The sequence below is a fragment of the Perissodus microlepis genome, chromosome 13, assembly GCF_051167445.1.
Source record: "Perissodus microlepis isolate ML-2025 ecotype Zambia chromosome 13, ASM5116744v1, whole genome shotgun sequence".
Classification (NCBI taxonomy): Eukaryota; Metazoa; Chordata; class Actinopteri; order Cichliformes; family Cichlidae; genus Perissodus; species Perissodus microlepis.
This window is the reverse complement of record NC_140473.1, coordinates 29370352-29385702: the sequence shown is the minus strand read 5'-3', so window position 1 is coordinate 29385702 and position 15351 is coordinate 29370352. Positions and strand designations below refer to the sequence as shown.

At 35.5% G+C, this 15351-nt stretch overlaps 2 protein-coding genes across 2 annotated transcripts; both read left to right on the top strand.

The window, feature by feature from the left end:
• The first annotated feature begins 2898 nt into the window (after nt 1–2898).
• LOC146375316 (uncharacterized) lies at nt 2899–3733 on the top strand. The gene is made up of 2 exons (XM_084949276.1): nt 2899–3005; nt 3136–3733. The coding sequence occupies exons 1-2, from the start codon at nt 2899–2901 to the stop codon at nt 3731–3733; spliced, it is 705 nt and encodes a 234-aa protein (XP_084805402.1).
• A 7669-nt stretch (nt 3734–11402) lies between these two features.
• Nucleotides 11403–13599, top strand: LOC146375315 (uncharacterized). Its single transcript, XM_084949275.1, has 3 exons — nt 11403–11426; nt 12693–12871; nt 12987–13599. The coding sequence occupies exons 1-3, from the start codon at nt 11403–11405 to the stop codon at nt 13597–13599; spliced, it is 816 nt and encodes a 271-aa protein (XP_084805401.1).
• The last annotated feature ends 1752 nt before the right edge of the window (nt 13600–15351 follow it).

The window sequence follows — 15351 nt, the reverse complement described above, 5'->3', positions numbered from 1 at the left end:
GCACTGCCAGAGACCTACAAAATGAACTCCATCACTCTTCTGGTGTGAATGCCTCTGAAAAAACAATCAAAACAAACTTCATGAAGGTAGCATGAGAGCCCAATATACACTAGTGGGCCCTGTGGTCACTGCCCGACACCATGGAGCCCAAGTGGCATTTGCCAAGTGGGGTTTGTGGCAGAGCCACCACTGTTATCCTGTGCTTTTCACAGATGAAAGCAAGTTTACTTTGAGCACACATGACAAGTGTCAAAATATCTGAAGCCATGGATAACATAATGCTGCCCGTAACATAATTCAGCATGACCGTTTTGGTGGTGGGTCAGTGATGGTCTGGAGAGGCAATGAAGGGACACACAGTCCTCTATGGGTTAGGCAACGGCACCCTGACTGTGATTTATATCAGGATAAAATCTCAGACCCTGCACTGGTGCAGAGGGTTCTGGGTTCCTCCTGGTGCAAGAGAATACTCATCCTTATGTAGTGAGAGCAGGCAGCTCCTGGAGGATGAAGGAATTAATTCCACTGACTGGACCCCAAACTCACCTAAAGCCAATGGAAAATCTCTGGGTCACTGTCCAGGAGCTCAGTGATGCCCTTGTACCCACATCATCCTAGATGTGGGATGAGATTCGCCAGGACACAAGCCATTATCCTATTGTCAGGCATGCATACAAGCATGTGGCAGTATTTTGAGTTGCTATTACTATTATTATTATTATTTTTTAAAGAGAGTAGAAAATTCTTCTACAGCAACTCCACCACACAGAAAGTCAGCTGGAGATGTGGGGAGTCCTGATGTGGATCGAGGTCTGCTTCTTCTTTCCAGTGACCGTGCTGTTCTTCTGCTGTGCATGTGGTGTGGTACGTAAATATGTCACATCTTTTTATGTCTATAAGTTTGTGAACAATTAAAAAAAACTTAGCAAAAAAAACAACAACAAAAAACTAAATTCAAATTAAAAACAAAAATAAAAGAAAACATATAAAAATGAAAAGAAATAAAAATTAGCCCAGCGATAGACTGCCAGATGTCAGATACGATCCAGCACCCACGTGACCCTGAACTAAATAAGCTGTTGACTCAAAGGAGAAAGAAAATAAACATGGAGTGTTGAGTCATAATTAAAGTTAAGTAGTTATCTTTACAAATAAAATCAAAAGTCTGACAATCAAACACTTTCCAGTTACACTCTGTAGATTCATCTTACTACAAAAGTATCCCATTGATAGTGTAGGAAGAGTAGAATAAAATAATAAATTCTTACCATATTATATTTTATTGGTGCAGCAAAAGTAAAGTGTAATAATGTCAACTTCACTGAACCAGATACAGTCATGTCATAAAATTAGCACATCCCATGTTAACTGTTGGGCTTTTGACATACAGATTAGTGAATAAATGAAACTCCTTAAAGCCAATCATGTGCTGACAGCTTCACTACTATTCAGAAATTATTCTCTAAGTTCCCAAAAGTTGATTCTGTTCATCTGGACGTAGTGTTTTGTGGGAGAAACGTTTCGTCACTCATCCAGGTGACTTCTTCAGTCTCAGTTGACTCCAGGTTTCCCCAATCTTATAAACAGTACATTTGCATAAATGAAACTAGCACCATCAAAGCCATTGATCAGTGGTTGTTGATCAATGGTCATGAGAATTTGCATATTAATGATCAAGGAACTGACCTCCCAGCCCATTGTTCATTCAGTGGTGCTAGTTTAAGTTATTGTGCAAATGTACTCTAAGGATGAGAGGTTCAAGCAACTTAAAGAAGTCCAGACGCTTTTCTTTCCAAGCTCCTTAGACTACGATGACCTGGATGACTGAGAACCTTCACAGACACATGCAAATGTACTGTTTATAAAGTCAGCTGAGAGTGAAGAAGTCACTTGGATGAGTGACAAAACGTTTCTCCCACTGAAATCGCTACGTCCAGATGAACAGAATAAACTTTTGGGGATTTACTTACTTGCTAAATTGTGCATGCATCAAGATTTTCTCTAAATTCCTGGGATTAATAGGGAGCTGAACACTAGTGTTTAAAAATATATATTCGTCCTTTGGTCTGCACCTGACTATATTGTTATTCTACAGCAAAACAGTCAACACTTTATCTATCTATCTATCTATCTATCTATCTATCTATCTATCTATCTATCTATCTATCTATCTATCTATCTATCTATCTATCTATCTATCTATCTATCGTGTTGACTGTTCTATATATATATATATATATATAGATAGATAGATATATATAGTGTTTTTGGGACATAACATTTTTTGGTTTCTTATTTTGTCACTCATCTGTGTTGCTGTTATAGTCAAAGTAAGCAGGTTGACACAGTGTGACACCTGCTGTTCACTTTTTGTAACTGCTTCTGTTAATCTTCCTGTTTGTTCTGCATCTGGAGAAATAAGTAATGGAGAATAAATTTTACTTACTAATTGACGTTAAATAAAAAAAAAATATTAAGTGTATGTCATGTACACTGGCTGCACTGTGATGAAGCAAGAAGGTGCAGTGTTCAAATATTCATTTTATTTCTGTTGGACATACATGTGAAATTAATTTGATCTTCAATGTGCAGATGTAAGTGTTTGAAATTTGTGTTTATTTTGAGGTGTATGAATAATACACAATATATAAAAATATATATTATAGGAGAAATTGATTTTCATGTTTTCCAACATAAAAGTAAAATATTTATCTTGCTTTATAAGACATAAAATAAATATATTTATTTATTCATACACATTAATCTACACTTATGACTATATAATCTTTATTACTGCATTAATATGGTTTCAATTAATATTTCTGGCAGGGGCGAAAATATCAGGTCCCTCTCATCTATTACACAAACCTCCTCATCTCCGTTCTAATCCATCGCAGCATGACGTTCCTTTGGTGGAGGACACTGTATGACAACAGTGCATCTTTCTTTTACAATTTTGCTGTGACGACCAGTCTTTACTTCAGGTTGTGCATTGCTCTGGAAAGGTAACAGTGTGTGTGTGTGTGTGTGTACTTGCATCTCTCTGATTATTATTATGTACTCTGAAGGATCACTGTGGTCAGAAACAAACTATTCTGTGTGATAATCTGATCATCTTTCTGTTTTGTGTTGCAGGTATTGTTTCATCTCCTGCCCACTGTTGGACTGCCTCAGACAAACTAAGGGTTCTGTGCTGGTCTGTGTTCTCGTCTGGGCCTTTTGTATTGTTAGTGTTGCTCTTGCTGTATTTTTAAATGAATTTGTACGTTTAATTATTTATGCCGCCCTCCCTGCCCCCCTGTTCATCTTCTGTCTCGCTGGGACACTTAAAGCTCTGCCTGCTGCCTCCTCAGTGCCCACTGAAGAAAAACGAAGAACTGTAGGAACCTTGGTTCTGTTGCTGCTTAATTACTTTCTCATAAACCTTCCTGCAGTCACTCTATTACCTGTCAGCTTGCGTCCACGTCGCCCCGAGACAGCTACTGATTTTATCATTATGATCTTTTTTCTGTTTAGTTCATTGTTGGACTTCATTCTGTTTGCCTTCATGTGTAAAGGGCCCATTGACAGGCTGCTGGCACGTCTGTGCTGCTGCAGTATGGAGAGCAACAACACAGGAGATGTGACTGATGTTAGCACAGACAGGTCAGATCATGTAGTCAGAGATGAAGGAAACGAGGAAACAGGGTCACATGACAGGAGAGATGAAGAGGAATTAGAAAATGTGAGATAAGCAAACACCATCCAAAATCTTTCTTCAGCTGAAGCCTCAGGCTGTAAGAATTGTTTTGTTGAGTAGTTGGATGATGTCAGTTTAAAAGTACAAATTATTTCATAATTTCTTCTAAAGGCCCCGTGGTGGTGAGGTAGCTAGAAGGACCCGGGTTCATATCCAGTTTGGGGCCTTTCAGTTTGGAGTTTGCATGTTCTCCTCGGGTCTGTGAGCGTCCTCGTCAGGTACTTTTAATTCCTGCAGTCCAAAACATGCATTAGGGTTAGTTTAACTGGTGATCCTAAACTTCCTGTAGGTATGAAGGGTTTCCTGTGTTAGCTTTGTCTTTAACTCCTATAAGGAGGATGAAAAGAGACTGATGAAATTTCTTCTGAAGACTTCTTGTATTCAAATATTAATCACAGAAGGTTATTATTATGTTATTGCTTTTTATAAGACATTTAATGATCATATCCAGCTTACATTGTTTTTTTTTTAATATCATACTTAATTATATTGTTGTTTAATTTTCAGGATAACTTTTGTTTTCCCTCAAAGTAACAATTTAATTCCTTCTGATCTTTTGAGTTATGACACAATGTAATGTAATATTAATGTTATTGTTGTCAGATGCTTTCTTGGTTGCAGGTTTGTATGTTCAAAAATTATTATTATTATTTTTCTGAAGTTTGAACTGAAATACCTGATATTTTCCTCATTTGTTAAACTCCTCTTCTTTGAGATATCAAAAATAAATAACTAAATAAAAATTGTCCATGGAAGTTATGATCCTCTATGCGCATTTAAATGAGCATTTAATTTCTTCTTACAGTGACTCACAGATGTCATCAAGACTTCAGAGAGAGAATGCTGAAACTATTTAATCTACTGAACAAAAACCTAAAGCAACTACTAAGGCTAAGTTTATTTGTGGTACAAAACATAGATGGGAACAAACTTTTTTGGGATTCAATAGAACTGGGTGGTTTGAGGTAATATTTATTTAGTTTAGTTTACTGCACTGGTGATGTGAGGCACTGTATTTTTCTTCAGAGCTGTATTTGTGAAATAAAATACAATCTAGCTTGGAAAAAATAGCTTTGTCTAATTTTTTGCAGTTACAAATTGTTCATCCATCATGGGTCCTACATTTAATCAAAAGGCCAGCAGGTGGCAGTTCTCTGGTTTCACAAAGATGTAAAATTAAAGTCTATGAGAAAATTGCTTGTTGTTGCTGTCATCTATGGCCACAGTAAACTCCTCACAGATACATTTATGTTGTCAGTTGATAGTTTGAATCTTAAACAGGCTTACCATATAAAAGTATCTCAATATGTCAGTCATCTATGCAGGACCCTGTTCATGTAGAAATATTTCTATTTCTGCCTGGCAACACCACAAACTGCTGATCACTGGGTTTATAAACAACCTAAAGCAGTCGCCAAGCGTTGAAAGTACTTGTACAAAGCAAACTTGTGAACACAGATTGCATGAAAAAGTGTATAGAAAATTAATATTTTAGGGGGAAATAAATCAATACATAACTGATAACAATTTAGATGAAAAAAAAGCAATAAATGAAAAAGTATCATAGATAAAAGGTTTAGTTTTCTTTTATTTTGTATTATTAGTTTCATGTAGCCACTATGTTAGGTATAGGAAACAACACAGATCAACTGATTAGTGTATACGAAACTTGAATGTGGGCTACATCTTGGAGAAAAAAAGTTGTTTCTACGCTGAAAATAAACCATCTGCACTTTGAGTGTGACCACATGTCAGTGGGGGTGGGGTGTAAATTAGGCTCCCACAACTTCCACGTTCAAGACAAACTCATCATATTACACATTTTACCCACTGTTTCATCTGAAAGCAGACCTCAGGTAAGTAAAGACAATGTTTACAATTTACAACATAATTCAATTTATTTTAGATTGATGTTTCTTAAATTAGTTGTCTGATCCTGGTGAATATAAAATAAGTACTGTATTTAGCTGCTGACATGATCAGTTACCAGTTTATTGGGTACACATTCCTAGTCTAAATTAAACTTGCCTTCATGAAAATTACCTTAAATTAGACTGTCTTGATGCATGGTCAATCATCCAGGTAAGTAAATCTCCAAAAGTTTATTCTGTTCTTCTGGATGTAGCACTTTCTGTGGGAGAAACAGTGGACACTCTTTCAATGATGAGGATGTACACATCCTGGACAGGGAGGAACGCTGGTTTGAGCGCGGAGTCAAGGAGGCCATTTACGTGAAAAGGGAAAGACCATCTCTGAATCGAGGAGGGGCCTAAGGATACATCTTTCGCCATCTCACAATGCTGTGATTGCAGCCATTCCCCAACTCACTGTGAATGGTACTCATGGCCATTGATCAGTGTTTTGTAATCAATCGTTATGAGAATTTGCATAATTATGATGAAGAAACTGACCTCTCAGCCCATCGTTCCTTTGGTGGGCTGGTTTCAGTCATTGTGCAATGGACTGTTTATAAGATTTGGGGAAACCTGCCTTCAGTTGAGACTGAAGAAGTCACTTGGATGAGTGACAAAACATTTCTCCCACGGAAAATGTTACGTCCAGATGAACAGAGTCAACCTTTGGAGATGAAATTAGACTGGTTTTAACTTCTTGGGTAAATATAATGTCAAATTTAGCAGTTGCTCAAAGTTAAAACGTTTCTCCTGTTTCTCCTAGTGGTGTGTGGATCAATATTGAAATATCGATTCCTCCGGTACCAGTTATTTATGTTCTAGAATCGATTCTGATATTAAAATATCGATATTTTAATAATTTGGGATAAATTTTTAGTTTATCATTAACAGGAACCCAGTGGAAATAAACTATATCATTCAGAGCATCTAAATTGGAAGGAACTACTTCTTCTTCCGCCTTTCATAGTCATATGCGAAATACAGCTTTTTTTGTATTTTTGGTGTTTTGTTGTCTCTCTCCTGTTTCTCCGTCTAACTGTGTGTGTAGGTGTGTGTGTAGGTGTGTGTGTATGTTATGTTCACACTACCAGATGTTTTGGTCGCCAGATGGATCGCGACAATTTAATGTCAATTAAACAATGTGGCATCCTTTCTTCCTAAGACAAACTCACATAGACTTGGCAACACCAAGTCTATATAAGTTTAGAAATCCAGCATGACTTTTCCCACACATGTATTTTAGGTCAAACAGGAAAAAAATATGAGTTTGAGGAGGGTCATTTGGAGGAACTCAGTGTTTTTCCAGCATTTAGAGCAAACCAGTGAATCACTTTCACCACCTGCTGTTTCACATATTTTTTTTTTTTTCACAGTAGAAAATTCTTCTACAGCAACTCCACCACACAGAAAGTCAGATGGAGATGTGGGGAGTCCTGATATGGATCGAGGTCTGCTTCTTCCTTCCCGTGACCATACTGTTCTTCTGCTGTGTGTGTTGTGCGGTACGTAAGTATGTCACATCTTTTTATGTCTGTGAGTGTGTGAACAATGAAAAAACAAAATTAAAATTAACAATAGAATAAAATATATTAAAAAAGAAAAGAAATAAAAATTAGCCCAGCAACAGACTGCCGACCTGCCTACCTTTGGCCCAGTGACAGCTGGGATACGATCCAGCACCAACATGACCCTGAGCAAGATAAGCAGTTGGGTAAAAGGAAAAACTGAAAAAATAAATAAATAAACATGGACTGTTGAGTCATCATTAAAATTAAGTGATTGCTTAAATACTCACAAATAAAATAGTCTGACAATCAAACACTTCCACACTGTAAAATATAAGTTGTTGTTTCAACTTAAAAATATGATGTAAAGGGCTGCCTTAAAATTTTAAGTTAAGTCAAGAAATAAAGTTTGTTCTTGTAACACAACCAAATGTTATGTTGATGAAAAATCACATGTTGTCTAAACTTTCGTCTTAGTTTAGTTGACTGAGATTTGTTAGTCAGTTCAACTCCTTTAATTGTCATTTTTACTTGGGAAAACTTTCAGCTAAATTAAAATAATCTATTGTTTAAACTCTTGTATAAGTTCAGTTGACTTGGGTTTTTTAGTTAATTCAAATACTTTAGTAGTTCTTTTAACTTAGGAATCTATTTTAGCTTAACTAACATAATCTGTTAGCTAAATTGATTTAAGTTTATTAATTAACTGAGCTCCTTAAGGTAGCTGAGTGAACTCGTGAATCAGTTTCATTTTAATTATCAGAGTTGATTGACTGGATGTAAAGAAAAATGTGTATTGAACATCTTAAGTATTTCTTTGAGCTTTCCATCATCCATTTCAGCAAAACTACCTGATAGGTTTATCTTAGATCTCAGGTTTAAATATCTAGCTTAAATATCTTGTTTACAGAAAAAAATAAAAACCCACAGATTCCATTAAAGTGAATCTGATCAATTCATGCAGAAAGTTTGTTTTAAGAACAAGACAATTACTCATGAGCACCCAACATTCAACATTTATTGTGCCATCTTAGTCATCTGAGAAACAGAAAAATCAGTGACGTAGCTCATCAGGCTCACAATCCATCAAAACTCATAGGTTGCTCCCTGTGAAACAATAAATTTGAACTTGGTCTTGAGCCCAGTTTGGGGGGAGATTAAATTCTGACCAATACTCTAGTAGCAGTAGTGATTCTTGTGAAGCAACAACATAAAGTCTGCATTAATGTAATGTATCAACGGGACACTTGCTATTTTAGAAAAGTTATTCTTTACATTTGCAAAATTTTTAAACTTCATTGTGCTCAGTCACACCTGTTAGCATAAAACTTGAAATATTAAAATAGTACAAAACCTTTGATAAGTGACAGTAAAGATCAGTTTATAACTACGACATCAAACTCTTGTATTTGTCTTCATTTACAATTGCAACAAATTCCACGCAACCAATTTCTCTGAAAATGAGTGCTGCATGCTTCTGAAACATTTGATAAGATGGATATTTCAGAAACATTAGTTTAAGTCGGCTCAATTGCAAAACAAAGGAAAAACTACTGACTTGCATGAGATAAGCATCTGCAGAGTCCACCGTTATATTGCTGTTCACATAAGTTTCTTAAACCATGAACAAATGAGTAATTGTCTAATCTGGAATGTAAAGTGTAGTCATTTAGTGAGATACAAAAGTGAGAATGAGAACTTGCAAGTATCAAAAAACAAACAGTAAAATAAAAACTGTCCTTAACGCTAAAAAAAACTGTCCTTGTTCATAAATAACTGAGCATGTCTTCAATTGCAGAATGCAAACAAAAATGTTAATTTAAATCTACTTATGCTAAATATTGGCTGTGCTCTAACCCAAATGTGGCTGAGAATACACGAAATGTGCAAACTGCAGCTACACTACAGGATCAGATTGTGGCTCCGTAGACAATGCTCTTTTAGTCAGTAAGAGTTTATTTTTTTCCCCTTATATTAACAGCATGAAAAAAGAGCATATGTCAAAGACCCTGGTGAAGACATGAATAAACACAAGACACTAATAATATCAATGCTAGCTTGCCAGTTAGTTTCTCTGAACCCCAGACCAAATCCAGTGTCAAAGATCTTGTAATAATACATTTGGTGTTGAAAAAGTACACATGTTATCATGTGGCATCTACAGGGAGGAGGGAGTTAACCCTTTGAGTTAAAGCTGAAAGTCTGCACTTCAATCACCACTTGATTGTTTCATTTAAAATCCACTGTGGTGCTGTAATTATTAAATTTACTAAAAGAAACAATGCTAACCTTCACAGTCTTGAGAGTCTGTGAGGGATCTTCCTTGAGAAAATGAGGTCCTCTGTCCTCTTCCTTTGTGTAGGGCTCTGGTCAAAGAAGTCAAAAAGAAAACAAAAACACTTTTTAAACAGTGTTTATGAAGCATGTAGACAGCTCCAAATTCAGGTTAGGCTTATCAGGACATTCAAGTAGAATATGATATCCAACCTACCACCAATATACACAGATTCTGTAAAAGTTACCACACTAAATGTCCAGTTGTGAAATATGATGACAGACTTTACTTATCAGCTTTCTTTCAATGAGTTCATCAGTTGAACTGGATAACCTAAAACTTAAACAAAGGAGAACATTTTCGCAGTTGAAGACTTACATCATCATCGGAGCGTTTTATGAGCCTAGTTAGCCCTCCTATGCCGCTCTTGATTTTGTACAGCTCCATGAACCTCTCCATAATGGTCAAGCACAGCAAAAAGGAACCCTTTCAGGTCAACAGATGTAGGGCCATTAGAGAAAACACAAACACACAAAAGCAAACAAACAAAAAGATGCACTTTACCTGCCATTCAGAGAACAAGGAAGTTCAGAGAACAATAAGCTCTGTCTTGAAATCTTTTAAAGTAGAATGATTGTGAAAATGACTTATGTGATGTAAAACTTTAGTAAATGTGTGATTAAAAGAACACTGATTAAAAGGACAAGTAACAATTTCCTTATTCCTCAGATGTTTACCCTGACGAGCAATATACTGCTTTAGTCCAACTGCCTCATTAAAGTTACACAACAGGCTTTTTACATTAAAGCCAGCAAGTCCATTACATACTCCCTTTTTAGATCTGAAATACTGTGCACATTCTGTGTATATGTAGTGGACAGCAATTTACCCAAAAGAGTGCAAAGTTTCCAAGTCCACCTCATTTAAATGACAAAGTCAGATGTGATCATCTAGACCTGTGAAAACAAATTAATGACAAACCTGCAGTTATGGATGTTATTACAACCACAAGAACCTAAACAGTCTGCTCCATTGCTTTTGTTGATGAATCATTTGTTGGTAGCACGTCTGAATATTTAGTTTATGCCACCTGCATGCGATCATCAATAGTGCAATATTATTTCTTAAGAAGTACCCTGACACTACAATCTTTATATCATTTGTTCTACAGAGCTACAGTTACAATATAATCTGTGGTGTTTCCAGTATGACAAAATGCACAAATTGTAACTTACCATTTGACTCCACTGACAAAAATAAATCCCCAGCATCAAGTTTGGCTTCACAGACCTAAAATAAGTAAAATAAAAATATATGTTATAATTATATGGCTGTCACCATTTATGCGTGTTTGCTAATTTTCTGACATATAAGCAATGTTAGTTTTGTTACAAAACAGGGAATGCAGTTAAATTAAAAGGTAAATTATGCAAAAAAAAACAAAAAACTCAGAAACAACCCAAGGGACTTCTGCAGTATACCATGCCAAAAATCAGTGTCTCTTATGCCAATTATTTTATCACTACAGCTCTTTTAGTATGGAAACTTACACAATTTGGTCATACTGATCACAAGAGTTCAAAAATAAGTCAAAATGGAGCTGTTGTTAAGCATTAAGCATTTCAGGTAAAGAAATAACTGCACAATATAATTAGTGCAAGAAATAAACACACTGGAGGACTATCTGGTACATTAAACCCATAAAAAAGGCCATATGTCAGTTTATTAGGTTAAGTTTGGTCATGACGCACAAGCTGGACCTTGTCGGCTAAAGTTACATTAGCTAAAGCAAACATTTCGGTAAAAGAGAAAAACCCACGTCATGCCATAAATTCAAAACATGTTCCAACTTTTGTAGCTCTCTTTCCTTATAGTTATAACCAATGTTACTCACCTCGAAAGCAGATTCCAAAGAAGACGATTAGAAAACGTCCAAGTAAAGTGACCATGTCGTTAACCGCCAATTCCCCATGATGCACCTCCATAGCAGTCACGTGAGACAGTTTTGAATCCTGCTGTGCTCAACTTCCCCACATTGTCAAGTTCCCATAAGTTGCTGATTTAGCTGGACATGAGTTTTCAAGTTAGCTTTTTTTGGTGTAATTGGGACGTTTTTAACTTCTATGTTATAACAACAACTTCAGTCATCTATTGTCAAACTGATATAGAATAATATGTTACAATAACAAACATCTAGAATTACATTTTACAGTGCAGTTACACTCTATAGATTCATCTTACTACAAAAGTAGCCCATTAATAGTGTAGGAATAGAGAATGAAATAATACATTCTTAACATATTATTTTATTGGTGCAGCAAAAGTAAAGTGTAAAAATTGAAATCATTCAACTTCATTGAACCAGATACAGTCATGTCATAAAATTAGCACATCCCATGTTAACTGTTGGGCTTTTGACATACAGATGAGTGAATAAATGAAACTCCTTAAAGCCAAAATCTCATGTAGACGTTCAACATGTTTGCAGTTTGGCTGAAGAAAAAAACACATGTTGGGTCTAAATTTTAGCCTCACATTTTTAGACCATTCAGTGACCTCTGCACCGGACTATATTGTTATTCTACAGCAAAACAGTCAACGCTTATTTTTTTTTTAGATATGTCTTAAGGTAGCTGTGATCATTCTCTGTAATATTCTCAGTAACTGCAATATATAATTCTATATACACTGTTTTTTGAGAGATACCAGTTTTTTTTGGTTCTGGTTGTCACTCATCTGTGTTGCTGTTATAGTCAAAGAAAGCAGGTTGACACAGTGGGACGCCTGCTGTTCACTTTTTGTAACTGCTTCTGTTAATCTTCCTGTTTGCTCTGCATCTGACCTTTCTAAATCCTGGAGACCAAATTTTACTTTCTTATTGAAAAATTAAATTAAATTAAAAAATATTTAGTATATCTCCTGTACTTTCGCTTCACTGTGATCAGGCAGGAAGGTGCTGTGTTTAAATATTCATTTTGTTACTGCTGGACATGCATGTCAGATTAATTTGATATTCTAGGTGCCGATGTGAGTGTTTGAAATTTGTGATTATTTTGAGGTGTATGAATAATTAATTCAAAACAATACATTGTAAGATTATTATTATTTTTCATCTTTTCCAACATACAAGTAACTTACTTTTTTAAGAAGTAAAATAAATATATTTTATTTATTTATTCTTCATACACATTAATCTACACTTATGAGTATATAATCTTATTTTACTGTATTAATGTGGTTTCAATTAATATTTCCTGCAGGGTCAAAGATATCAGGTTCCTGTCATCTATTACACAAACCTCATCATCTCCGTTCTAATCCATCGCAACATGACGTTCTTTTGGGAGGAAATACTGCATTACAACAGCATTGCACGTTTCATTTACTATTTTGCTGTGATGGCCAGTCTTTACTTCAGGTTGTGCATTGCTTTGGAAAGGTACCAGTGCGTGTGTGTGTGCATGTCTCTGAATATTATACTGAACTATGAGGCATCGTTCAGAAACAAACTATTCTGTGTGATAATCTGATCATCTTTCTGTTTTGTGTTGCAGGTATTGTTTCATCGCCTGCCCACTGTTGGACTGCCTCAGACAAACTAAGGGTTCTGTACTAGTCTGTGTTCTGGTCTGGTTCTTTTGTAGTGTTAGTGTTGCTGTTGCCATAGTCTTACATGACCTTGTACGTTTAATTATTTATGCCGCCCTCCCTGCCCCCCTGTTCATCTTCTGTGTAGCTGGGACACTTAAAGCTCTGCCTGCTGCCTCCTCAGTGCCCACTGAAGAAAAACAAAGAACTGTAGGAACCTTGGTTCTGTTGCTGCTTAATTACTTTCTTATAAACCTTCCTGCAGTCAGTCTATTAACTCTTAACTTGCGTCTACTAAATTTTAACTTTTATTCACCTCACTCTGTCACAACTATTGATTTTATCACTATGATCCTATTTCTTTTAAGTTCATTGTTGGACTTCATTCTGTTTGCCTTCATGTGTAAAGGGCCCATTGACAGGCTGCTGGCACGTCTGTGCTGCTGCAGTATGGAGAGCAACAACACAGGAGATGTGACTGATGTTAGCACAGACAGGTCAGATCATGTAGTCAGAGATGAGGGGAAAGAGGAAAGAAAATCCCATAGTAGGGAAGATGAGGACGAAAGTGTGAGATAAGCAAACACCATCTAAAGTCTTTCTTCAGCTGAAGCCTCAGGCTGTAAGAATTGTTTTGTTGAGTAGTTGGATGATGTCAGTTTAAAAGTACAAATTATTTCATAATTTCTTCTAAAGGCCCCGTGGTGGTGAGGTAGCCAGAAGGACCCGGGTTCATATCCAGTTTGGGGCCTTTCAGTTTGGAGTTTGCATGTTCTCCTCGGGTCTGTGAGCGTCCTCGTCAGGTACTTTTAATTCCTGCAGTCCAAAACATGCATTAGGGTTAGTTTAACTGGTGATCCTAAACTTCCTGTAGGTGTGAAAGGTTTCCTGTGTTAGCTTTGTCTTTAACTCCTCCAAGGAGGATGAAAAGAGACTGATGAAATTTCTCCTGAAGACTTCTTGTATTCAAATATTAATCACAGAAGGAGCTCTCCATGCATTTTTATTATTTATTGTTATTGCATTTTGTAACACATATAATTATATAATTATCATAATCATCTTTTTTTTTCTTGTTTTTTTTTTTTTAATATCATACTTAATTATATTGTTGTTTAATTTTCTGGAATACTTTTGCTTTCCCTCACAATAACGTTTTAATTTCCTCTGATCTGTTATTGAGTCATTGAGTTATGACATAATGTAATGTAATATTAATATTATTGTTGTAAGATGTTTTATGGTTGCAGGTTTTTATGTGCAAAAATTACCTTTTTTTTCCAACATTTGAAGTAAAATACCTGAATTCCTCATTTGTTAAAATCTTCTTTGAATTATCAAAAATAAATAAATGAATAAATATTGTCCTTGGAAGTTGCATTCCTTCTTATTATCTTTATTATTATTATTTTATTATTATTTATAAACAACACAGAACTGAAAATACAATGTTTTTATTCACAGTATTTTACATTCAAAGATTCAAGATTCAAAGTGTTTACTGTCACGTGTCCATAGAAAAAAAGGCATTTCTATATGCAATGAAATTCTTTCTTTGCTGTCCACACACAGATACCGATTAATATATACAATAGAAATAGAACAGATAAAAATACAAATAGCACAAATAAATAAATGAAGACAAAAAATAAGACAAAATATTGAAGTGTGAAACAGAAATGTGTGCAAAAGAGCTATGAGCTTAATATGCTGGTTATTATTGTAGAATCTACTGTACAATATAGAGCGCCTTGAGGCGACTGTTGTTGTGATTTGGCGCTACATAAATAAAATTGAATTGAATTGAATTGCTCAATATGCAGGATGACCTAATGTGCAAAGATTATTATTACTGTTCAAAAATAGGTCAGCTGTTCAGGAGCCTGATAGCAGCTGGGAAGAAGGAGTTGTTGAGTCTGGATGTTCTGGATTTCCCATTTCTGAAGCTTTATCTCAAGGGAGTTGTGTTGAGAAATCAATTGAAGTAAATGGTTCCACAGTGTATCCAAATATGAGAAGTATGTGATTTTTAAAGTGTTATTAAAGGTTTACTATTTGCATTCTATTCACTTTACATGAAAGACTAATCCATAAGCCAGAGCATCCAAGGTACAATATTTTTGTATATATTTTATTTATTTGAGTTGGAAAAAAAGATGTAGCAATTGTTATAACATGTTTGTTTAGTAACCACTATTTTTCTCAAATAGTGGTTACTAAACAGGACCCGACCTTTGAGCCAGTCATGTGCACATCGCTGCATGAAATGAATAGTAGTATCAGTTATATGAAGTTCTAATCAGTATCTGTTTCAAACAATATTTTTGTTTT

Bases quoted from the DNA above. Each gene is read 5' to 3' on its own strand.
- LOC146375315 (XM_084949275.1), top strand. From the start codon at position 11,403: ATGATGCACCTCCATAGCAGTCAC. The intron at 11,427-12,692 runs GTGAGACAGTTT...TATTTCCTGCAG, and splicing joins TGCACCTCCATAGCAGTCAC to GGTCAAAGATATCAGGTTCC. The intron at 12,872-12,986 runs GTACCAGTGCGT...TTTGTGTTGCAG, and splicing joins TTGTGCATTGCTTTGGAAAG to GTATTGTTTCATCGCCTGCC.
- LOC146375316 (XM_084949276.1), top strand. From the start codon at position 2,899: ATGACGTTCCTTTGGTGGAGGACACTGTATGACAACAGTGCATCTTTC. The intron at 3,006-3,135 runs GTAACAGTGTGT...TTTGTGTTGCAG, and splicing joins TTGTGCATTGCTCTGGAAAG to GTATTGTTTCATCTCCTGCC.